Raw genomic sequence first — 25845 nt, 5'->3', positions numbered from 1 at the left:
AGGACTCTGTGGCCATGGTGGCTCCATTCTGGGACGATGCTGATTTCTCCAGCAGCCGGGGAACCAGATTTTACCAGGTGGGCCTTTCAAAGCTCAGCACACAGGGTTCTCCAGCAGCCAGCAAGGAGAGACAAAGGCCTGTGTGGAGGGTCCTGCAAGTGTTCCTGCTGTCGGAACCCTCCTGTCAGTGGGTGAGAACTGAAGCTTATATGAGGGTGGGGAGGAAATAGATTAGGACACAACCATGGGAAGACTATAGGTGGTGGCTATGGGTTGGCCATCCACTGTTTGGTTTTAGAATGAGGTTGCAGGGGGTTCATCCTAATAAGGCCGAGTCAAGCAGGGCCCCTGCGAGTGCTCCTGGGTTCGGTTAATGATTCCACTCAGAGAGAGCTCTCAGTGTAGTGAAAGCTACTGCAGGCAAATACTGATCGTGCCCTGGCCATGGACAAGACACTGTAGGAGGCCCAAATGTGGAGAAGCACACACCTGTCTTAAAGAGCCTCTTGTTGGACCCAAAGAGGTACAAATGGATGCAGGTGGCTGCACCATCAGAGCCAGTTTATGCTAAGAGATGCACAAGTTCAAGTTAGAAGACTTGGGTTTCTGGGTCTTGACTATCCACTTCATAACACCCCAGGTTTCCCTGCAGATTGATCTTCAGGTCACTAACTGGAAACATAAGCCTGGGAGGGGGAAGGATGGGAGACATGGGGGGACTAAAGTGAGCAGAAAATGGGGGGTCCCTCAGGAGTATTGAGATGGGATCCTTATTTCCTTGTCCATATCTGCCTTCTTTTCCTAGGAATATGAGACTCTCTATGATGACTACAACACACTAGTGCAGAAGGTGGAGTCTTCAATTAATATGTTAACAAAGACCAGAAACTACAAAGCCAGGTGGACACTAAAGATCACATGGGTTCATGTCCCCGCCTATCCTGCCCAGGTGACCATCGGGGTGAGTGGACCAGTGGGCAGTGTCCTGTGAACCATCTGAAAGTCAGGCATCCTAGAATCCTAAGCAGGGACCACTTTTCTAAACTCCTCTCTGAGTCAAGGACAGATGGCTGATTAGAGCATTTCCCTCCCAGCCCACCTCTTTGCCTCCCTGTCCCCCATCCCCACCACCTCCAACCCCCCCTGCTCTGTCTCCTGAGCACTTACCACATGGCAGGGGTGCCTCAGGGCTTTGCTCACATGCCTCACAGCAGCCAGAGCACTGGGTATTAGAAGACTGAAACGAGGAGGATGCAATAAGTAAAAAGTAAAAAAAAAAAAAAAAAAAGTAAAAATAAGTAAAAAGTGCTAAGTCACTTCAGTTGTGTCTGACTCTTTGCGACCCTATGGACTGCAGCCTGCCAGGTTCCTCTGTCCATGGGAGTCTCCAGGCAAGAATACTGGAGTGGGTTACCATGCTCTCCTCCAGGGAATCTTCCTGATACAGGGATGGAACCCACGTGTCTTATGGCTTCAGTATTAGCAGGCAGGTTCTTTACCACTAGCGCCACCTGGGAAGCCCCCAAAACGGCTGGCTATTGGCAATATTATACGGCTCAATCTAATGTTATTATCCACATATTAGAGATGAGAAAGATGACGGTTAGAGAGGTTAAGCAACTGCTCAAGGTCACCCAGCTAGCAGATGACAAAGCCAGGCCAGGAACCAAGGTTCTTCTGACTCCAGACTCTGGCTCTTGACAGAAAAGCATCCAGTGGAGAGGGGCCATGCCTCATGCTCCCCCTAGCCTTCCCTCTGGGGCCTCACCACTCTGGCAGTCACAGAGTTCTTCCTTGTGTCTGACCTAAAGTCAGCCATTTCTTTATTGGCTCAGCAAGTTCATTGCTTACTCACTGTGTGGAAGCACAGTGCTCGAAATCTGCCTTCAGAGAACCTCCAGTCTCACCTGCATGGGTCCTCTATGCTATTCAGGGTGAGGGGACATTTGGACAATATCCTTAAATATCCCAAAGGGAGCTCCTCAGGCCTCTCTCAGCCTCTGAGGTCTTGGCTAATCTCTCTGCTGAAGCTTTCTCAGACAGACCCTCTTCTAACAGGATTCCAACCCAGAATCCTCTACCTTTCCTCGCTGAAAAGAAGTCACAAAGAAGGCAAATCCACCACAGCAGGTGCTTTGACAGTCAGGGTGGAGTCTCTGCAAAATTCCAAACTTGCCTTTGCTCTCAGAGGTCAGGAAAAGGTGATGTGGGTGTCAGAGTAGGGGTGTGGGATGGGTGATGGGACACCCCAGACCTCTCACAGGCATCCCTGTTTGTCTCCAACCAACCCCCAGACCAACACCTACCAGGCCATCCTTTCCATGGATGGGAGCAGGTCCTACGCCCTGTTTCTCTACCAGAGTGGTGGTATGCAGTGGAATGTGAGCGGGCGACCAGGCAACCCCGCCCTGATGGGCTTTTCCAGGTAGGACAGGGATGGGCTGGCAGCCGTGAGCAGATAATGGGAGCTGGTGCAGAGCAGGGCTTGCACTGCACACACACTCTAACCCCCAGAACTGGGCGGGACTCTTCCTCGCCAGTGCTTCTGACTCAGGCTGATTCTGGTTTCCACTTGTTTCTGTTTCAAATGAAAAGACCCTGCCTCACCCTGCCATTCCCTTTCCTATCCCAGTTCCATGCATGGTGATAATCAATCCCAGAGCTTTGACTTCTAGGATTTCCACTGACTTTAGCTGACCACTCTTGACTTGTCAAGTATCAGTCAACATTTATTACACCAAGTATCTAACAGGCATTATTTCATTTGACAATCACAACCACCCCATGAAGGAGATACTATTTATTATCCATTCTGCAGGTAAGGAAACTGAGGTACAAATGGATGAGTTATTGCCCAAAGAGCTGGAAAGTAAGTGGCAAAGCAGAAAGTTGAATAAAAAATATAAGGCTGAAATCTGCCTTCCTGACTTTATTAAAACTTTTTATTTTATATTGAAATATAGCCAATTAACAATATTTTGATAGTTTCAGGTAGACAGCAAAGGGACTCAGCCGTACATATACATGTATCCATTCTCCCCTAAAATCCCTTCCCATCCAGGAACTCCCATCTAGAGTTCCCTGTGCTATACAGAAGGTCCTCGTTGGTTATCCATCTTAAATATACTAATGTGTACATGTCGATCCCAAACTCCCTAACGATCCCTTCTCCCCATCCTTCCTCCCTAGTAACAGTAAGTTTGTTCTCTAAGTCTCTGAGTCTGTTTCTGTTTTTTAAAAAGTTCATTTGTATCATTTCTTTTTAGATTCCATGTACAAGTGATATCACACAATATTTTTCTTTCTCTGAATTATTTCACTCAGTATGACAATCTCTAGTTTCTGATGGGCTGAGAATTAACCTCTCACCCAAAGGCACCAACAGCTTGTGTGGGGTCAGTGGCAAAGAGGGAGAGCAGAGAGATGGATGGGCTGTGGTTGCGGACGTGGGTTCCCAAATGTGGGAATGGCTCATTCTCTAACACAATAGTTGTCAACCATGATGTATGTGCAGTTGGTTGTGAAGGTCCCATGTAATCTGTTACTGGTAATTCCCGTAAATGCTTTTCTCCTAGAATGTGTTCGGGATTGTCCCTATAATTACATTGCTTTCACTTGCTTTTGAACATGCCCTGGAGGAGAAAGGACTGGAATTATCTAACTAGCTAGGAATTATCTAACTAACTAATTATCTAACTCGCACCATTCTGAGGGTACCCATGGAAGGTGTCATATCCATGTAGGTCATCTGTCCCGTGTCAAAGAGGAGAAAGGATCTGAGTGGCTGCTCTGAGGCATGACCCAGAGAGTCTGCAGGCCCCACTCAGGTTTCTCCTTCCTGGTGCAGGGTTTAAATACCATCCCCTAGGCAGGAGGGTGGGGTGGGGTGGCACACACATTGTCCGGACCCTCCTAACTCGAAGACTAGCTCTTAACCTGCACCATCAACCGTTCCCTATAGCACCACCTCTCCGACACCTAGTTGAAGGGAAACTAACAAGAAGGAGGCCTGAGATGTTGTTTCAACCCCTGTCTCAGGACCAGTTCACTGCAGTTTGTGCTCAGATGTGAGATAAATTAGGTCCTCCCACCCCTCCTCCATCTGCCTCCTCCCCTCTCCTGCCTAGCACAGGAGGTCAGTGATTCTGGCTGGCTGCCTGACCAACTGGCTCGATAGCTGATGGGCCAACTGATAACTAATGACTGGCTGGACAGAGTGGGTGACTGGCTGGTTGACTCGCTGGATGAATGAGCAACTTGCCGACTAAGGGGAAGGACTCTGTGTGTGATGAAGGTCAGATATTCTTTTCTTTGCCCACAGTGGAGATGGGTATTTCAAAAACAGCCAGTTGACATCCCATCCAGTATGGGAGAAGTATCGTCCAGACCAATTCCTGGATTCCAACTCAGGTAAAAGCACCACCTTATCAGACTGGAGGGACTCAAGTCCTCTTCTGTCTCCCACTCTGTGTGCCGTGACAGTCCTCAAAGGGCAGTTCCCGTGCATGTCCGCAAAAGGGTGTTTCCATACCATCTGACCTCCCACTGGTGGGATCTGGCCTGGGCACCGCCCAAGAAGCAACATGCCTTCTGCACCCTCTTGCAGTGCAGAGTGTCCTCCCTGGAATCAGCCCGAAGCCAGCAGGACTATGAGAGGGGCCCAGATCCTGGAAGTGAGGACACGGGTATGGCAGGAGGCGGGGACATGAATGGGCAGTTAGGACAAGTCTCCAAGTGTCCTGTCCCAGAGCTGGGTGAGAACCCACATGAGATCTCTTAATGGATTTACGGAGAGGAGTTCCAGGGGGTCTGACATCCATTCCATCACCGTTTGTCCAGTACCTGCTGCGTGCTGGAGACTGTGCTAAGAGCCAGAAGTATGAAAACGTTTTTAGAAAGACCAACTCGGTTTGCCCTCAAAGAGCTCTCACCTTGGTAAGAAGGCCAGTACTTCAGGCTCCACGGGCCTCCTCCAAGACTTGTACTGCCTGGGGGCGCCAAAGGGAAAGAAATGACAGTTTCCAAAGCATGATAGAACAAAAGGTATTTTAGCATTAGAAATTAGCCATGTGGACCATGAAGCATAAATCCAGCTCTGTTTCTTCTGTGGCAAGAAAGTCTGTAAACATAAGCCAAGTCAGATCATTGGTGCCATCTGGTGGAGAAAGCGCTTCTATCAGACGGGTGATTTAGTCGTTCAGTTGTGTCTGCTTTGTGACCCCATGGACTGTAGCCGCCAGGCTCCTCCGTCCATGGGATTCTCCAGGCAAGAATACTGGAGTGGGTTGCCGTGTCCTTCTCCAGGGGATCTTCCTGACCCAGGGATTGAACCTGGGTTTCCTGCATTGCAGGAGAATTTTTTACTGACTGAGCTATGAGGGAAGCTCCATCCTATCCAATTAAGGCCCTTCTATCCAGATGCCTCTGCTTGTGACATAAGGGGTGCAATGTGATTATGTGTGTGTGTGTGTGTGTGTGTGTGTGTGTGTGTGTGTGTGTGTGTTGGGGGAGAGTATCTGGCATGTGTCTCCTGATTGTGGAGAAAATACACAAACAGATATCATAAAATGACTATCCTTTTCAAAACCTTATCAAACTATAGTCATCTTGATGATTTCTTCTTTTGTGTGGGAATAGGATCAAAATCTGATACATTATGTCCTATTGAATTCTGCTGTATTCTGGAGCCCTGTTTCTCACTCATGGCAGCTAGGGGGGCAGTAAATAACTTACAGTTAATTAAATGTCTGGGCTTCCCACGTAGCGCTAGTGGTAAAGAACCCGCCTTCTATGCAGGAGACGTAAGAGACTCGAGTTCGATCCCTGGATTGGAAAGATCCCCTGGAGGAGGACATGGCAACCCACTCCAGTATTCTTGCTTGGAGAGCCCCGTGGACAAAGGAGCCTGTCAGGCTATAGCCCATAGGGTCGCAAAGAGTGGGGCACAACTAAAGTGACTTAGCACTCATGCACACAATTAAAGGTCTATTTAAATTTCAAACGCTCTTCAGGGATTCTTCTCCCAGTTACCTCCACTTTCCAAGGATGGCATCTGGACACAGGGGAAGCTCCCCCAGTTTCATATTGTTGGAGCAAGTGTCTGCTTCACATGCCAGCTTCCCTGTGGCTCCCCAGCTGGCCTCTGAACATCAGCCTCTGTCCTGGTTGCTTTGGCCACTGGTATGTCTGTGCAAGTGTCTGAGCGTGTGGCTGGTGGCATCACTCACTGAGATACAAGGTGCATAAGGAAGAGCTGGTCTGGGGGACTGAAAGAACTGGAGATTAGAGTCGCAGGCAGGAGGGTGGAGAATGGAGTACACTGAAGCCTGGGCCAGGGTTTGGCTCTGAGTTGGGTACAGATGAGGTCTCCCTGCCCAGCACTTGTCCCAGGATCTCACCCTAAGATCCAAGTTTAGGGCTCTGAAGCTCACATCGGAGGGACTTTTGGGGAGGAATCACAGCCAATCTGCATTTGGCCCATCCCTGGAAGACTGTCCAGAGTGCAGGAAGTGGCACACAGAGGATGCGCTGATGAGTTTTGCTTGTCCCTAAAGCTAAATGAGAGCCTGTGGCCCCACGCCCTGGGATATCCCCTTCTTCCTTTTCTTCCCCAGGCCTCCGGGGGCTACAGATCTACAAGCTGCACAGAGAATAAAAGCCCAATTACCGTCTCCGGTGTCTGCAGTGGTTGAAGAGACAGCCTCAGTGGCCCAGCTGGGGCTGGAACCAGATCTCCTGCCCTTGCTCCTGGATCCAGGGAGTATTGGATTTAAGATTCCAGTTCAGCAGAGGTAACAGATCCTTCTGGTCTCTGGCAGCACTCCCACTGTCCCTATAAGCCCGCTCACTCTCCCTCTGGCCATGCCTGACCTTTCCCTTTTGGGACTCCCTCCGTTCCTCCCCAGAAACACCCCCTCGCCATGGCTGCCCCCACCACAGGCATCCCAGGCCTGAGAATGTCTGGGCTTGTTGCAGGCAGCAGGCAGCTGTGCAGCTTCTCCTCCTGGCGTGGGGGCGTGTGCTGCTGCTACGGACCCTGGGGAGAGCTGCTCCAAGGCTGGAAAGTGCAGAGTCCTTGGCAACTTGGTAAGTGTGTCCGCCGACAACTCAAGCCTGCCTTTTCTGGAGCTCTCTGTCCTTCCCTATCAGGGACCAGCTTGGGCTCCATGCCAGCAGTGGGACCAGCAGAATGAAGGCTCTCGTCCCTGTTTTCTCCCAGCTATCTCCCCTCCATTTCCTGATCTTGTAACACCAGAAGTTTCCAGCATCCCTTCCAGCTGGCATCCTAGGGATTTCTGATTGAGCTCCTCTTGCCCCGTCTCCACTTGGCCCATAGCCCCAGCTGATAGGGGCATCTTTCTAGGGAAGTGGCAGAGGCCTGGTCTGACCTCATCAGCCAGGACCCAGATTAGCAGGCTGTCTGGGGGAAGACATGGAGTCATCCTGAAGAGACCCTCCAAAGGAGCTGGAGGGGATGGGGATGGGGCCCAGGGGAACATGTGTGCTCCCTTCCTCCTCCCTGTAAAGGCAGCAGCCTCCTAGTCCCCAGACCACCAGCCACAGCCTCTTGCTCCTAGCACTTTGAGAGTGGTGGGTCTCAACCCTCAACCTTTAAGAAAGGAAGAACCCTGTGCCTGCCCACCAGGGGCTTTGCTGCCCATGTCTCCACCAAGCCCACAAGGGAGATAGAAACTGGTTCATGGCCTAAGGTCATTGAGCAGAGTGGGATCTGAACTCATGTGGGCCTGACTTCCAAACCACATCCTTGTTGCCCTTATCATCCTGCCCAAACCTCCCAGCTGGGTCCTGCAGGTCTTCCATCTCCACTAACACGCTGCTCTTCTGCACAGACCAAGAACTGGAGCTGCCATTTCAACAGCAAGCCCTCCTTCTGTGCCCTGTACCAGCTAAGGCAGCCCCTCCCCCGTCAGCTGCACTGGGTAGCAGCCCTCAGGTTTCAGTGAGGCTGCTGGGGCCCAGCCCTTCCACTTCCAGAGCCCAAGTGGAAGACCAAGGGAGCGATACACTCTTGGGGTTTGAACGGGGACAGCACAAGCTTCCTGGGGCAGGACTGTAGTCACAAGGGAAGATGGAGGTGTGTGCGGAGTGTGGCAGAGGAGGGATTTGACCTTGGGGGAGGGGGAGGTGTGGTGGATCGGGGGCTAATGAGAGGAAGTGGATGGGGTGGGGGGCACACAAGTGCAAGAGGACTTTCGGGGAGGGTTAAATGCTCCCTGAGCACCTCCCCAGGCTAAAGTCTCCCAGGCCCTTCTTTCCCTGGTCTGCCCTGCCAATGTGTTAGTTACTCAGTCGTGTCTGACTCTTTGTGACCTCATGGACTGTAGCCTGCTAGGCTCCTCTGTCCATGGGACTCTCCAGGCAAGAATACTGGAGTGGGTAGCCAATCCATTCTCCAGGGGGATCTTCCTGACCCAGGGATCGAACCCAGGTCTCCTAAGTGGCAGGCAGATTATCGCCCTGCCAATGTGGTACCTCCTTTTTTCCAGCCTGGATGGTTGGGGACCCTCACATCACCACCTTGGATGGTGTCAATTACACCTTCAATGGCTGGGAGACTTCCTGCTGGTCTGGACCCAGGACAGAAACTCCTCCTTCCTGCTGCAGGGCCGCACTGCCCAGACCCACTCAGCAAATGCCACCAACTTCATTGGCTTTGCTGCTGAATACCGCTCCAGCAGTCTGCACCCTATCACGGTGAGTTGGAGGTGGAGGCACTCGCCTCACACAGAGCCTTTAGCTCAGGGACCTTCAGTTGGAGACTGAGGCCCAGGTAGAAAAAGAGAAGGAAGAAGGGAAGGGGCTAGAGGCGGTGAGGATGCATCCTGCCAGAGCAGTAGTTCAAATCAGGAGTTTGGGATTAACAAATACACACTACTATAAATAACATAGGCCTTCCCCAGGTGGCTCAGCGGTAGAGAATCTGCCTGCAGTGCAAGAGCCACAGGAAACGTGGGTTCGATCCCAGGGTTGGGACGATCCCCTGCAGGAAGGCATGGCAACCCACTCCAGTATTCTTGCCTGGCGAATTTCATGGACAGAGGAGTCTGGCGGGGCTACAGTCCATGCAGTCACAAACAGTCAGACACAACTGACGCGACATAGATAACCAACAAGCACCTACTGTATAGTACAGGGAACTCTACTCAATATTTTGTAATAACCTATAAGAGAAGAGAATCTGAAGAATTACATATATACATATATCCTATATATGAATGTATGTTTGAATTTCTGTGCTGTACACCTGAAACTAACACGATTTTGTAAATCAACTGTATTTCTATAGAAATAAAGAGTCAACCCTGGAGACACTGGCTTAAGGTCCGGTGAGACTGAAGAAACAACATCCAGCACCTTGTATTCCTTACAGCAAAATAGGGATAATAATATTACTTACCTCACAGGGCTGTTGTGAGATTTAAAAGCTAATCTCAAACGTACCTTGCTCAGAGCCTGGCCCAGGCCAAGCACCCTCATGCATGGTAGCTAGCATCACCTCATGGTCAAACTCCCCATCACTTTCACCACCATCCAAGCGCCAGGCTCCTTCCTCTGTTTCTGGCCCCATGCAGGTTGGGCTGAGGTCTCTACCAACTCCCTTCTAGGTTCAATGGCTCCTTAAGCCCAATAACACAATCCATGTTCAGCTCAATAACCAGTCCATAGCATTTGAGACTAACGGTGAAGATACAAAAGGTAGACTGGGCCTCTCCTGCCTCCCTGGGTCAGGGTTGTCAGGGTACCCAGCATTGGGGAGCAGGGTGCTGGGGTGGAGAGGCGTGGTCTTGGGGCGGAGCAGCATGGTCTTCACCCCACGGTCCCTCCGACAGCCGTGCCGGAGCAACTTCTTCACTGGAGCCAGGCCTTAAACTTCCCTCTTCACTTCTCTGCCTCCTCTGGGGCCTCCTCCTCAGTCCTCAGGGAGAAGAGGGTGGGATGGGCCGCGAGCATGTCCTGTGAGTGTGCTTTGTGGCCACTGGAGAAGGACCATGTCGGGCATCTCCTAGCTGCTCTGAGGCTCTTCTCTGCATCTATAAACTTTACTGCTGACAAGTCCTGGGCCTCCAGGGCTCCACTGCTGGCTTTTTCCTCATTTGTCTCCCAACAATCTAGACCAGGAGATCTTCAGCAGCTCTGGGGTCATAATGACCCACTACAGCTCCACGGTATCAGCCAGTTTCGATCGTGCCGTTGCCGTTGCCGTCTCCGTGCTCGCTATCTCCCACATCCTCCACACCTCCTGCAGCCTTTCGAAGGGGTATCAGAGCCACACTGAGGGCCTCACGGGTAAGGAGCGGGCAGCACTCTGCCTCTGCAGCAGAGCTCAGACCCCCAGCCCACAGGCAGCTTCCCCTCCAGTGCCCCTGCGGACATCCCGAGTAGTTTTCTTTTCTCAGCGGAGGAGGAGGTGGGACCTCTTCAGCGGCCTTTGAGGCTCACTTCCCATCCTCCTTAAGCTGCCGGCCCAGGGCAGCCGAGGGGCCACTGAGGATGGGCTCTGGAGAGCGTGGGGCCGGCAGCCGCCCTTCCCCCACCTCCCTCCCCCCTCGGGCTTCACACCCTCCTTCCATCCCCTGCATTCCCTCCCTTCTTTCTCCACTTCCTCCTTTCCCTGGAGCAGAGGATAGGCTCTGAGGTTATAGTCCTCTCCCCTCCTCCTGAGCAGAGAGCAGACGCCACCGAAAGAGGCTTCCCAGGCCCCCTACTCCTCCCCACATCTCCCTGTGCCCTGCTGGATGCTCCCTGGGGAAGGGAGGGCCGCCTCCCAGGGTGGCTGAGTCCTGCTCGGTCCCTCAGGCTTCTGGAATGGCAACCCAGATGATGACTTCAGGATGCCCAATGGCTCCACCATACTGAAAAGGAGCTCCGAGGAGATGCTTTTTCACTATGGAATGACCTGTGAGTCTGGGCCTCAGGGTCTTTGAGCAGATGGGGCAGGTCCCGGGTGAAGGAAGCTGCTGTACTGTCCCCCTCAGACCTATGGGAGCGAGACCTCTGTCCTTCATGAGAGAGGAGTAGAAAAGAAGAGACCTGGGGATGCTGGTGCCACCTCAGCTTTGTCCCCTCCACCCCAGATTTGTCCCCTCCATTCCCATCCCACCCACAGTCCTTCCTGGAAGAGAAGATGAGGGAGGTGGGTGGCCTCACTCCCTAGAGCAGGGATTTCCAGAAGTAGAATCTGGAAGTCACTCTGTCCTCTGCAATCCCAAACTTATATAAAGCGAGGGTAAGGGGTGGACACAGGTGGCATTAGTGATAAAGAATCTGCCTGCCAATTCAGAAGACGTAAGATACAGGGGTTCCATCCCTGGGTTGGGAGGATCCCCTGGAGAAGGCCATGGCAACCCATTTCAGTATTCTTGGCCTGGAGAACCCCATGGACAGAGGAGCCTGATGAGCTATAGTCCATAGGGTCACAAAGAGTCAGATGTGACTGAAGTGACTTAGCACACAGCACACACAAGGGGTAGACACAATAGAATATAGCTGGAGTCCCACCCTGGTGCCACCATCATTGCATCACATAATGTGTTTTAGGGAAAATCAACGGAACAAGCCTTTTTGGCAAGAGGGACGACCATTTGCCTTCAGCTTCACCCCCGTCTTCCTTTCACAACTGCTGCAAAACACGTCCTTGAATAAAAATTTGACCTCTTCTTGTCATGGAGATGATCAATGCATCTTCGATGTCCTGGCCACAGGAAGCGAAAAGCTTGGAAAGGACACTAGGGCGGTATTTTGAATCTACCAGCAGATGAACACTACTCTGAGTAAATGGTGTGAGGCCTGGGGAGGCGTGTGCAGAGTTAGGGCACAGATAAGGGGACGCCCTTCCATGACACTCCTTTGAGCTACACGTTTGTAAAATTTAACAGATTCTTTTGCTCAAGCTATTACTCTACTCAAACCTTCCCATGACTTCCCAGCTCACTCTGTTCTTAACGATGACCTTCAAAGCCCTATCCAGTCTGACCCCATTGCCCTTCCAAACTCTTCTCTTAGGACTTCCAGCCCCACTCCCTCCACACCAGCCTCACTGGCTTCTTTGTATTCCTCAGACATGCCTGGCTCCCTAGCAACTCAGACTGCACATGCAGTTCCCTTTGCCTGCTACGCTTTGCCCAGGGTGCCTGGCAGGCTACCCCAGGTGCCTGGCACCCCTCACCTCCTTCCAGTTTCTATTCAAATGTCACCTTCTCAGCAGTGCCTTTCTTGGCTAACCTGCCTAAAATTTCAAATTCACCCACACTTCCTATTTGCCTTCCCCGTTTTGTTTTTCCTCCTTAGCATCTATAACTATCTATTAGTTAGTAACATATTTTCTAATTTTCATAGGTATCTTTTTTATTATTTGTTTGTTGCAGCATCCTTACTACGTAGAACAGTGTCAACCATAGAGTAGGTGCTCAATAAATATTTGTTAAGTGACTGGCTGAATGAATGAATGAACAATGAAGTGGAAATAGCAGGGCTCCAAAACACAGAGACCAGTGAAAAGGTTACATTCCCTCTCTATTCCTGACAAACACAATGCCCATGACGTTACCCTCATGGTTTTCAGTCCTCTTCCAAGTGTAAAACTCCTTAATAGTCTGAACAACGCTGTCCTCTGATTCACTTCATATTACACCTGGCATAGCATTCTGATCAGGAAAGAACTTGAAATAAATCCTGTCTGGGGAGAAGGTTGGGCAGTACAACCTCAGCCTGATCTTCATGGGTTTGTGAGCTGGCGCACAGACTAACTCCTATTTCTGGAGATGGGTCCCAGCCTGAGGAATGCCTCCCGCAAGCTAGAAGACTGAAAAGAGATGGCCCAGAAGGTAAGGGAGTATCCTGCCTTAAACCCCACATCCCTTCTTTGTGTCTCAGATCGGTACCCACCCTCTATCAAGGGTCCTGATGTGATAAAAGCCTACATGGGACAGACCACAGTGGTTAATTACACCAGCAACGCTAAGGTGTAATCACATTCACCTCAGAGAAAACTGCACGGAATTCAAGCTCTTTGGTAAGAACACTTGGCTGGGGGTTAGCGGATAAAGTCAGAGTCAAACTTTGGGTAATTTTGCATTATTATATCCTGTGCAACTTCATGTCACTTCTTCACTGGAATATCCAGGTCCAGCATTTCTTAGGAATGATCGCTATAATTCAAATAGGTGCCCCGCCCCCCATCCCCAGTGAATAGCAGTGATGGGCTTATGGAAATTTGGCCAGCTAGCTAGACTGCCTCTAGGCATATACAACTTATTCAAAGATTCATTTCATCTCAGTCTTGAAATACGTTATCATCTTCATGTAATCAACAAATTATTAGAATAAATATGTCAATTAACAGGTACTAAATTTAAAACATTGCCTATCTATTAAAAGAAGGATATCACATGGAACAAGATTTAAGGAAATACAAAAGCTTTATCTGGTCCATTTCTCACTATTTTTATGTTTGTCAACTGTGTTTACCTCACATTGTCTCTCGTCTGCTTTTCTGTGCTTGGGCCAAGGAAAGCTTCATCTTTCTCTCACAGGAATGGTGTGAAGACCCCAGTTCAGGCCCGTAACCATGATCTGGCTCAAGAGTCAAAGCCCAAAGAACTCCCTGGCAGTCCAGTGTTTAAGACTCAGCACTTACACTTTCACTGCCATGGGGCTGGGTTCAAACCTGGTTGGGGAACTAAGATCCCACAAGCTGTGCAGCGTGGCCAAAGGAAAAAAAAAAAAAAAAGAGTCAAAGCCCACGGCTCGCAGCTTGCCTTCTGCTGCCAGCACTAATTAAGCTGGTGACTGTTCTTTGCTAAACCAAAGCCCTTGGGGACCTTATTCTGAACTCTGAACACGTCTCTGACTCGTTTTCTTTCTCTGTGCCTAAGAAGGGACTGCTTTGGCTGCACCCTGTTGCTTTACATGGCATCTTCCCAGGTGTCAAATTAATGGCACCAGGAAATTTTCCCGCCCACTTGGCTCCTATCCTGAAGACCGACAGCCTGGAAGTTACACTCGTCTGTTCCCTACTATCAGCTCTTCTCAATTGACCGTTTTCAGGAGACGTTCTTAAAAACACAAGACAGGTTGGGTCAGAAAAGTCTTTAAGTGACGTCAGGGCGGGGTTGGGGCTGCTGTGAAGCTGAAATCAGTTTGGCCTGCAGTTTAGCCTGGGGAAGTGTTGGGAGGTGGGGAGCAAGTGTTCGGAGGATCCTGGCCTTCATCCTCCGTCCCCCTCCTGATAAGCCATTCTGGTGTAAGCCCAGGGGTCTCTGCAAGGGGCGGGGCAACTGCCTTCTGCTTGCAGAGTGCTGCCCCACAACCACTGAGATGGGCTGGTGCCACCTCCAGTTTGGAGTGTAATCAGGGCCACCCCAGGAAACTAACCTTGCTCAAGGAAACGCCACAGAAGATCAGAGGGGTGGTCTGAGAGGGGTGGGGGAAATCCAGCATCCACACCTGAGGTATCAGACAGCAGAGCAGATGGGGCTCCCAACTCTCAACGATCTTATCTTCCTTGGGACAAAGAATGGGACATTGCTATGGACACCAAAGCTGCTGGAACCATTTACTCTGGAGATTCTAGCAAGCAGTGACCAGGGAAGCTTGTCATCTGTACTGAAGCCAAGGACAGTGGTCTGTGAGTGCAAGGCAGAGAGCCAGTGTTTGTACAACCAGACCAGCTGGGTGAGCAACTCCTCCCTGGAGGTGAGTGTTAGAGAATGAAATAGGGGGAGTTTCCCTGCGGAGGGGAAAGGAAGTAGGAATTGAAAGGGTGTCATCCTTCAGCCCCTTTGTGTCAGGTGTTGTGTTGGGAGGAGGGGTCAGTGGAGCAGATACCAACCTCGGGTCACAAACTTACAAAAGTATACAAAAGAACTTTCTTTAATGCTTGTAGCTCAACTGAATTTTTATCTCCCAGCTCCCATTCAGCCAGGTTGGTAGGAAACTTCCACCTCAGGCTTTCTTGGAGTTTCCCAGTTGTTTCCACTCCCTGGTTCTGAAATAAGACAGTGAAGCGTGGGGTAGGAAGATGCCTATGCAGTCCCTGGGCCTGAGTCTACACAGATCCCAGCTCCATGGGCCCTCCCTTCAGGCTCCATGGGCCCTCCCTTCAGGCTCCATGGGCCCTCCCTTCAGGCTCCATGGGCCCTCCCTTCAGGCTCCATGGGCCCTCCCTTCAGGCTCCATGGGCCCTCCCTTCAGGCTCCATGGGCCCTCCCTTCAGGCTCCATGGCTTCTGTGCTTTGCTCAGACAAAAGAAATCTCCTGTAAGTTGGCTTAGGGTCCCATCTGCATAGAAACACTGCATAGCTACTTTTTTTTGCTGGGGGGAGTCATTTTCACAGTATTGGGAAGAGAAGTACAGATCCCCTCTGATCTTAGTCCCCCCCCAAAAAACTTTTTTCCCCTTTTACTCTCTTCCTCCAACAATGCGGGAGACCCGGGTTCAATCCCTGGGTCAGGAAGATATCCTGGAGAAGGAAATGGCAACCCACTCCAGTATTCTTGCCTGGAAAATCCCATGGATGGAAGAGCCTGGTAGGCTACAGCCCATGGGGTTGCAAAGAGTCCGGACACGACTGAGCGACTTCACTTTCCAACTGAAAGGAGCATCTCTTTAGGAGTTTGGAGAAATCCTTCTCCATTCAAGTTTTTAGCCAAGATACCTGGCCTAAGTAATGAATTTGGCCCCGTCTCTTTTGTTTTCTCTTATCACTTTTGAGGGGAGCCAGAAAGGAAAGTGTTTGGCTGGCAGTACTCTACCACCCACCACCTCTTTCACATCTTACACATACACACCCTCCTCCTGAGGCATGAGCAGAGAATCCCCACTTGAAGGGACCGAGGTAGAGGAGTCCAGAAGGCAGAAAATGAAAAAAATACAGATTGGGAGGGTGGGAAGGGGGAGAGATTAAAATCCATACAGCATTTTAGATATCCCAAGATATCTAGACTTGACAGTAGAAAGTGTTGAAAGGTTCCATTTCAGGGAGCTTTCGAGCGTCGTCTCGTAGGGGAGATAGAAAAGAGAGACATGAGCTTGCTGAGAATCTGACTGGTTCCCCTCCCTGTGCCCTTGATCTAGTTACTGCTTGCTCTCGCCATGCTCAGCAGCGAGTCTCCTTCTTGGGTGGGAGTCAGCAAGGGAAGGGAGAGCAGCAAACCGGGGCTTATGTGGGATCCAGTATTCCAGAGATGGGAGAATATTTTTTTAGCCACCATCTTACTCTAGAAAGGATTTCAGGCAAGGGGATTTGCTGTGAAAGGGAAGAGGCTGGGACCCCGGGGCAGGGGCTGGGCACAGAGCTCAGGATGGCCCAGGGAGGCCGCACGGCCTGGAGGACAGTCTGCCCTTGACAGGGTCGGGTGGGCCCAGGGCCTGTTCGAGAAGGTGGTCATTGGATACCGACATAATTAAGACAAGGACTTGGGATCCATAGGTTTTCAGACCAACAGGGTGGGTTACAGCAACACGCCAGAAACCGTTAATGGTCCAGCTCCTTGGCCGCCCAGTGTGGGAAGGGCTGCGAGGCCTGCCCCCCGAACCTGACTGGGGATGGACCTCACTGTGCATGTGAGCTGGAAGCAAGGCCTTGGCAGGAAGTTCTGGCGACAGGTGATGTCTCGAGGGAGGGCCTAACACAGCTGGGCAAACCATTTCTTCCCACTTTCCAGTGAGGCTTTAGAATGTTCAGTGCAGGTAGGTATGGTAAGGAGGTGAGGTGGGTATTGTAGGTGTGAAGCTGAAGGAGAAGAGGTTGTACAAGCCTGGGGGAGGGGTCAGAGCAGAGCAGCCCTGAGGCACTGTTGGGAGAAACCCAGGGCAAGAGACTGAAGCCTGGAGAGGGGAGGAGACTTCCAGCAGCATCAGGGGAACCAGAAGCCAGTGGCGGCGGGTCCTCAGGCTCCTGGGGATTTTCAGATATGCCAGGCCCAGGGTCTCAGGACGCCTGGGGGCAGGGGCTGCTGTGGGCATCTGGCAGTATGGGTGCCTCATCTTCCCTTTGAGTCCTCCTCCTGCCATCTGTCCCTTGACCTCTGAGCCACCAGTCACTGGGGACATCACGGAGAGGCGTCCACTAAGCCCCTGAAGCACCCCAGTGAAATCTAGAGACCACTACATATTCAGAGCAGAGACCAGAGAGGGTAAAACCACAGCCTCATAAATGCAGAAAAGGGGACAGAAGTGAAGAAAACAGGCTGGTGGGCTTTCCTGGAAGAGGGTCCTTTCCTGATGGGGAGGTTCTGATAAACACTCCATTCCCTCAGCGGACATGAGAGAACCCTTATCTAGCAGAGAAAAAAAGGGTTGCCTGGCAAAGAAATGTCTGGAAAAAGAAGGATAGTTTGGGGTCCAGAGTGGCCCACAAACAGAACATAGTTTAAACGAGCTTTGCGAGAAAGAAACCTAGCCTGTCCTGGGAACAGCTTTCCCTGGGCTGGGGCCTGTCCGGTGGTGCTTGGTGTGGCGCTGCTGACCTCTCGGCTTCCCCTGCAGCTCTGGAGAAACCCTTCCTCTGTCAGAACAAGTCCTGCCCTGAGGAATACTGGTACAACAATGGCCTCTGCTCCGCCTCCCACACTGTGGGCTGCCAGCCCGTCTGCACCTGCCCCTCAGCCTTCACCGGCTGGGAACAATTTCACTCCAACCGTCCATCAAGGTTAAGACCAGATCCTCTGCCATCCCCACTTCTCTTGCCTTGGGTGAAGTTGGGGGACTCCAGGCGCCAGGCTAAATCCCTCAAACCCACAGGACAGAGCTCCAGATTTCCCTCAGGTGGTGGTAGATTGTAGGCTATGGGAGCGCGTGGGTGGCAACTGTCACAGCAGGAATCGCCGGCCTGAGCCGTCTGCTGAGAAAAGATTGAAGGTGACCTCACAGCTCAGCACAAGTCAAGGGAAGCTTGACCGTCATCCAGCGTGCACTAGGGTGAGGGTCAGCAGACTTGGCCGCCTCTTCTGAGACCTTCTGTCAGTGTAGGATAGGGTGGTCTCTCTGGGCTAGGTAAACCTGTGAGGCGATTATGAATCTGCTTTTCCCATCTCCAGAGCTTCCTTTAAGGATCATCCAGCTCTCTCTCACTGAAGACGAAAATGCCTCCCAAGCAGATGTCAACGTCTCGGTCAGTGCTGCAGCTCTGGGTGGGGGGCGGGCCTTGGCAGGTTCAGGCAAGGTTTTAGCCCTGGCTTGTGCCTTCTGAGTCTCAACATCCATCTGGATTCTACTGCCAGAGGAGGCAGGAGCACCTTGCTCCAGGGAAGGCTGAGGGTGAGGAAGGCAGGAAGGCCCAGGATGAAGATTTCCAAGTGGGGTGGAATGGCCAACTCTCAACAAATAGAGTCCAAGGTGACTGGGTCAACACAGCCTCTCCTTCTGGGCATCCCTTGGGACCTGCACTTGGATATTATATGGAAGAAACAGGGCATTTCACATCCAGGAAACCTTCCTTGACTTCCCTGAGGGACGTTCTCTTCCTGGCTCCCATGCCCTGGCCCATTGCCCAGTCACAGGCTCAGGCACAGTAGTTGTTACTGAGGCTCTCGAGTCCTGCTGCCACTGCTGCTCGGTCACTTCCATCGTGTCCGACTCTGTGCGACCCTGTGGACTGCAGCCCGCCAGGCTCCTCTGTCCATGGGATTCTCCAGGCAAGAATGCTGGAGTGGGTCGCCATGCCATTCTCCAGAGGATCTTCCCAACCCAGAGATCGAATCTGGGTCTCCTGCATTGACAGACAGATTCTTTACCGCTAAGCCACCAGGGAAGCCCGTATAGAATCCTGCTGCTGCTGCTAAGTCGCTACAGTCGTGTCCGACTCTGTGTGACCCCATAGATGGCAGCCCCCCAGGCTCCCCCGTCCCTGGGATTCTCCAGGCAAGAACACTGCAGTGGGTTGCCATTTCTGGGCTCAAATCCTGGTACTACCACTCACTAGAGCAGGTATAATGATTAGACAAATTATTTGATCTTCCATCTGTAAAAATAAAAATGATGATAGTACTTAGGTCAATGGTTTGTATGAAGGTTTAAATGATTATGTAAAGTGCTCAGTTCAGTGCCTAGAACACAATGTGTTAAAAAAGATTATCCAAATAATTATTACTGCTGCTATTACTACTACAGCACTCTACACTCTGGTAAAATCTGTTGACATTTGTCTACTGAGTGACACTATGGCCTTTGAGAAGGGATTGTTCCTAAATCATACTGATATCCTGAGCACCTGACTGTCCCCTAGGTCTAGGTCTGGCTAAATATAATCGATGTTCATTATACAGGTGGGGAGAGAATGAATGGGTAAGTCAAGAATTAGAGGCAAGTTAGGGGCTATTCATTGAAAGTCCTTCACTCACCAACAAACTTCTATTAAGCAGGGATGTGTGCCAGTCACCAGACTAAGCTGGGGTGCGGGGATGAAGAAATGATGAGAAACATTCTGGTGGTCCAGTGTCCTCATATTCAAAGAAGGAAATAGGGAGTTCCCTGGTGGCCTAGTGGTTAGGATTCCGAGTTTTCACACCGTGACCTGGGTTCATTCCCTGGTCAGGGAACTGAATTCCTGAAAGCCGAGAGGCTCCACAAAAAAAAAAAAAGAGAGAGAGAGAGAGAGAGACAGGGATGAATAAGTTCATTGAAGTGGGAAGGGTCTCCTCTGTGGACTGGGCCTCACCCTTGCTTCCACTCCCCACCCAAACCCCATCTCTGCCCTAGGTGGCCTATAGACTGAAGAACCTGGAGTTGTGGGCCTTTCTCTGGAACAGACAAGTGGATGAAACGTAAGCGGGACTGTCCCTGCCTGGTCCCCGGGTCCTCCTCCAAACTCCTCTCCCCTCTCGGCCCCTCCCATACAGTAAACCTTCAACAGCACCAGCGTCAGGAAGCTCCCTTCACCACTGGAACATCATCTCTGAGTTCCAGTACCGCCCTGAGGGCCCTGTCATTGACTTCCTGAACAACCAGCCGTTGGATGCAATGGTGAAGGTGTTCTTACCCCCAGCTCCCCAGATGAGGGGGAAGAGAAGTGGGGGGCCTAGGAACAACGTGGCCTTCCACTCCATCTCTAGGAAGGATGTGTACAGTGTGATGGCTTGTGAGTACTATCTGGGGGATAGCTCCTGGGACAGGTGAGGGGGAGGTAGGCAGTGAGAGCCTGTCACAGGTCTACAGCCCACACAAACCCATAGCTGAAATGTATTCTGCAGTGGGCCACAGATAAGAAGCAAGTTAATTTAGTTTTTTTCGTTGTTGTTGTTTGTAATTTTTGAGAAAACTTGTGAACATTTTACCCACTAGCCTTCTAGATTCAAGAACAGGAGCACAAAGTACTGCTTGGTGAGTCCCCGTGTATATAATCCCCAGCTGCTTCTTTCCATCGCTGCCAAGGTTTTTCTCTCTCTAAAACTGTTAATGATTGGGTTAAAAGGCCATTGCACTTTATAAACATAAACAAAGACATTCTTTCTGCCTCTGCCCCCCAACTGGAGACAGGAAGTTGAAAGCTGGAGACCTGACCCATGGGCAGAGACTCCCTTCCTGAAAAAGCGTGACCCTCTGCAAAAGCCATCCCCAATCCAGGTCTCAGTACCCCCACCTGGAAAATGAGATGGGATTTCCGAGGTCCCTTTCAACTCTTACAGCCCCTAATTATGCTGGAACAGGAATAAGATAGGTTGGCAAACTTGCTGGAGAAGGAAAGAAATAGCTCACCCTATTTTTTTAAGTCACGCAGAAACTGGCAGGGACTACGCCAAACCCAACAGAAGCTGCTGTTACTTGGATCAAACAAGAGCTCCTTCTAGAATCCAGGCTAAGCCTCCTCCCTCCCAGCGGCAAAAATTTGAAATCCTCCAAACTGCTATGTGTGTGTGTATGTGTGTTTGCGGATGGGGGATTGACTTTTAGTAGCAAAAACAAACAAAACCCCCATAATTTTTACGATACAAGTACAATGTGTTTATTATAGAAACTTCAGGAAACACAGATTAACAAAAAGAAAAAAGAATCACCCCTAATTCCAAACCCCAGAGACAAACCCATTTTGTGCATATTCTTTTGAACTTTCTTGTATGCATAGGAACCTTCACACATATCAATTTATTATTTTTTTTACGATAAAATGATCAAGTCATGCCTAATGTTTGATAACTTCCTCGTTACTCAAATAATTGTGAACGTGATGGTTGGATGGCATCACCGACTCAATGGACATGGGTTTGGATAGACTCTGGCAGTTGGTGATGGACAGGGAGGCCTGGTGTGCTGCGGTTCATGGGATCGCAAAGAGTCAGACACGACTGAGCAACTGAACTGAGCTGAATGCCTTGTCTATTGTATACACATTTCATTTGATATTTTATAACATACGTGCTATATTTTAAACAGAATTTTATACTAATAGTGACCATTTATTGAGGGTTACTGTGTCCAGTACCTACTGAGTACTCTGCATATATTATCACATTTAAACATCTAAGCAAGGTAGTTTCCTTTTAAAAATAAGGAAACTGATGTTGAAAGAGTTAAGAAATTTCTCGTAAATCACACAACTAGTTAGCAGTAGAGTTTGAGTATCAGTTCAGTCTGGCTGACTTCACAGCATACGCTCTTAACCGATGCATATCTGGAGCTTATCAGTTGCACAATATGCTTTGTTTAACAAAACCACGGAGAAGGCAATGGCACCCCACTCCAGCACTCTTGCCTGGAAAATCCCATGGATGGAAGAGCCTGGTGGGCCGCAGTCCATGGGGTCGCTAAGAGTCAGACATGACTGAGCGACTTCACTTTCACTTTTCACTTTCATGCAATGAAGGAAATGGCAACCCACTCCAGTGTTCTTGCCTGGAGAATCCCAGGGACGGGGGAGCCTGGTGGGCTGCCGTCTACGGGGTCGCACAGAGTCGGACACGACTGAAGCGACTTAGCAGCAGCAGTAGCAGCAGCAGCAACAAAACCACTCTCATGAAGCATTGCTGCTCTTATAAACCATGCTGCTCTGAACCTTCATGAACATATGTAGTTTTTCTGTGGTTTCCAATTATGTCTCAGGATAAGTGCCTGAACATGCAATTGTTCATCGAAAAGGTATAGGCTTGCGGTTAATCAGTTGTTTTCCATGTTCACTTGTGTCTTACCAGACACTGAATGTGAGCATGCTGGCAATTTGCTTGCAATGCAATGGCTACAAGGACTACCGCCTGGTCTACAGCCCCCAGGGTGGCTTCACCTGCGTGTCCCCCTGCAGTCAGGGCTACTGTAAGCACGGAGGCCAGTGCCAGCACCTGCCAGATGGGCCCCGCTGCAGGTACCTAATGGTGTTTGAAAATTAGGACCATTCCCTTTGCCAGTGAGAGAACAGGGATCAGAGAAAAGGGGAGATGGAAAAAAATGTGTGAGTGCCCATGCTGGGTGGAGAATAAAGATAGTATATTACCTCTGCAACTCAGACCAGCTACTGGGGGCCGGGGGGGGGGGGTATTATGCCCATTTTAAAGATGAGAAAACTGCAGCTTAGAGAGGATAAGAAACCCAGTAAGTTAAGCAGCAGGATCCGGGCTCCAAAGCCAAACCCTTACACATGATTTTACTTCTTGGGTGGACAGCCTGCTACCTCCTGGTGGAAACGGAACCCTCTGTCTTGGGTCTAGACCTGGCCCTCCTTAAGATTACCACTCAAGGGTGGTCCTCTCAAACTGGCGCCCGTTGTCTTGTTACTTCATCACCAGTAGTGAGGGAGTGCACTGAACCAAAGGCCTACTAAAGAGAAGGGCAGCGCCACCTGGGCCCTCTTATCACAAGAGCGCCCTCGCTTCTTATGACAAGAGCGCCCTCTTATCACAAGAGCGTCTTCGCTTGTCCCCACTTGCAGATACACCCAGCCCGCTCCGCATCCGGTCCATGGAGGGTTAGGGGCAGGGCTGGGTTTTTGTCTGCGCATGCTCACCTGCGGCCAGCCCCGCCCCCTCCGGGCGGTCCAGGTGGAATGGACCGTCTGTGAATTCACCCCACGGCTGCCTGGGTTGCCCAGTGGTCTTCCATCAACTGGGCAGCAGGGCTGACTCCACCCGTCCCCTAGAGGGGGGCCCAGCCTGCCTGGAAAACCTCCTTGGCAGGAGAGGAGGGATGGGGAGGATCAGCGCTAGCCTCCTCCCCTGCTAACCGCGTCTCCCTTCTCTATCCCCAGCTGTGTGCCCTCCTCCATCTGCACGCCCTGGGGCAAGCGCTGTGAGCAACTGAGCATGAAACTCGGAGCCTTCTTCAGGATCCTCTTCGGGACCCTGGGCGCCATCTTGCTGCTGGGGGTCGCGGTGTTTCTGATCCTGCGTTTCCGGGGCTCCTGGGCCGGTTTCTCCTACCCGCTGGACTCGAGAGCTGAGGCCTCGTCCCGAACACGAACACGGGCGGCTGTGGCCTAGGATACCTCCGGACCCACCCCAGCCTCACCTGCACACACTTTCAGGCATCGTGCTTTTGGGATACTGGAAAAAGGAAGATGACTGATGATGATTCATTATTCTTCAAGAATGGTTAATGGGAATGAATAATAAAGTCAAGAGCACACCTTGTCAGTACAGAAGACACAGAGGCTGACAGGAAGAGGTCGTAAAGATCTACTATATAAATAGATGGGTTCTCACGCAGACCTACCCACAGAGAGGACACCAACCTACTGAAACACAGCAGTCACATATCAGAGTTGATGAGGTGATGGCTCTAAATTAAAAACCAAAATACATTTGCATGCAAAACTCTCCAGTTCACTTCTAATTAAAGCCTATTTAAATAAAATCCTTCTGGCTTTTTGTGTTTCCAAAGTCATGGGTTTCATTCATGATTTTCCTTTGGTGGCTGAAGGTCTTGGCACAGAGGGTGGCGGGAGCAGAGGTCAACTGGACTCAGTCCTGCTTCAGCCCTCAGTTACTCCATGTTGGGAAGTTGGGTTGCTCCAGCCCAGATTTGGATCTTTTCTTCAGCTTCCATATCACTTTCTTCCCCTACCCACAACACAAGTCAAGGCCTGGCCCTCTGAGGAGGATGGTGGAGATATCCCAAAAGGGAGTATCCCCAACTCTCTCCGAGGACCCCTCCCTGCCTTTCTGGTCTGCTGCTGACTGTGTTCCCTGGAGGAAGGATTGAATCATGACAGCTCCCTTTCCAGGAGCCACTCCATCCTTAGATCTAAGGTCCCAAACCCATGATACACTTTCTTTGCCCTTTCCTGGGCCCCAGTCAGAGCTTTTGAGCTGCTCCATCCCAAAGTTCCTTAGCTTCATTCTGCTTGTTCCCAGGAACCTGATCAATTTCCACCCCCTTCCTTCTCTCTTAGCAGGCAAAATTTTATCCATATCTGACAGAACAACTCCAGAAACAACTGGTCCACACCTCCTGTGTCTAGAGCACCTCAGTTCCAACTCTATGCAGAAACTTGATAGTTGCCTTTTGGTCTTATCCCAAACCGGTAAAGAGAGAGAGAATCTGATTGGTGTAGCTTATGTCAGTTGTCCATCCCTGATCCAATCAAGTGTAGCCATAGGGTATAAAAGGTGATCACATGATACAAACTTGATGTTCAAGCTCAGACTTGTAGATGTGTGTGAGTGATGTTGAAGGAAGTTCCCAAAGAAGCTTGATCTCTGATCTAAGCAGAGGCTCCAAACTGCTTTTCATTAGAGAATGACTTCTCCCAGCAGATGAAGCTCCTGCCAATATGTACAAGGCTGTTGTTTTACCTTCAAATGCCCCATAGTGTAATCAAGTCTCCATATAGAATCACATTCATTTAATCACAGCATTCATGTGTCAAGAATTAAGCACACTGGAATTTCCTAGTAGTCCAGTGGTTAGGACTCTGCACTTCTGCTACCTCCACTAGAAGGGGCATGGATTCCATCCTTGATTGGGAACTAAGATCTTGTATGTTGCAGTCAACAAAAGAAAACAAGAATTAAGCACATAGCTCAAATGGGTTCACTGGTGAAATCTATCTAACTTTTCAGGAAGAAATTCTACCAACTGTATAATCTCTTTCAGAAGATTGAAGCAGAGGAAGTCTTCCTAACTCATTCTGTAAGATCAGCATTTTCCTAACAATAAAACCAGAAAAATCCATCAGAAGAAAATAAAACTATACATCAATCTCTCATAAACATAGAAGTAAAATTCTCAACAAAATATTAGCAAATCAGATCCAACTATGAATAAAAGTATTATACACCACAACTGAGTGGCATTTATCCCAGGTCTGCAAGGTTGGTTCAACATTTTTAAATAATGTAATTTATCACGTCAAAAGACTGAGAAAGAAAGAAAAATGATCATATCCATAGATGCAGAAAAAGCATTCAACAAAATTCACCACCTTTTTATGGACTTCCCAGGTGACTCAAGAGGTAAAGAACCCGCCTGCCAACATGGCAGGCATAAGAGGTATGGGATCCATCCCTGGGTCGGGAAGATCCCCTGGAGGAGGGCAGGGCAACCCACTCCAGTATTCTTGCCTGGGGAATCTCATGGACAGAGGAACCTAGCGGGCTATAGTCCATGGGGTCTCGCAGAGTCGGACACAACTGAAGTGACTTAGCACAGCGCAGCACACAGCATAACACCATTTTATGACCAAAACTCTCAGCAGACTAGGAATAGAGGGGAACTTCCTTAGCTTGATAAAACCTTCTTTCTCTTTCTCTCCAAAAAATCCTACAGCTAACATCAAGCTTAATGCTGAGAAACTCAAAACTTTTCAGCTAAGATCTGAAATAAGACAAGGATGGCCTCCTCTAGCTTCTCTTGCCTCTAAGGCAAGAATGTCCCAAATCACTGCAGATGGTGACTACAGC

General features: G+C 50.2%; 1 protein-coding gene across 1 annotated transcript in view; it reads left to right on the top strand.

The window, feature by feature from the left end:
• MUC4 (mucin 4, cell surface associated) overlaps positions 1-23797 on the top strand; it is a 47856-nt gene extending 24059 nt beyond the window's left edge. The window contains 27 exon segments of the mRNA XM_042243739.2: positions 1-77; positions 806-961; positions 2295-2425; positions 4322-4410; positions 6615-6791; positions 6976-7090; positions 7682-7709; positions 7857-7926; positions 8460-8567; positions 8570-8715; positions 9627-9717; positions 10135-10308; positions 10819-10920; positions 11560-11610; positions 11613-11792; positions 12895-12983; positions 12985-13033; positions 14369-14767; positions 15214-15278; positions 16525-16585; positions 17510-17636; positions 17638-17672; positions 18061-18134; positions 19721-19785; positions 19861-20099; positions 22064-22313; positions 23193-23797. Coding sequence (XP_042099673.1) covers positions 1-77; positions 806-961; positions 2295-2425; positions 4322-4410; positions 6615-6791; positions 6976-7090; positions 7682-7709; positions 7857-7926; positions 8460-8567; positions 8570-8715; positions 9627-9717; positions 10135-10308; positions 10819-10920; positions 11560-11610; positions 11613-11792; positions 12895-12983; positions 12985-13033; positions 14369-14767; positions 15214-15278; positions 16525-16585; positions 17510-17636; positions 17638-17672; positions 18061-18134; positions 19721-19785; positions 19861-20099; positions 22064-22313; positions 23193-23424 — 3380 coding nt within the window. The 3' untranslated portion in view covers positions 23425-23797.
• The last annotated feature ends 2048 nt before the right edge of the window (positions 23798-25845 follow it).

Source organism: Ovis aries, chromosome 1 (genome assembly GCF_016772045.2).
Source record: "Ovis aries strain OAR_USU_Benz2616 breed Rambouillet chromosome 1, ARS-UI_Ramb_v3.0, whole genome shotgun sequence".
NCBI lineage: Eukaryota > Metazoa > Chordata > Mammalia > Artiodactyla > Bovidae > Ovis > Ovis aries.
The sequence above is the reverse complement of the archived record's forward strand: the minus strand, read 5'-3'. Positions and strand labels throughout refer to the sequence as shown.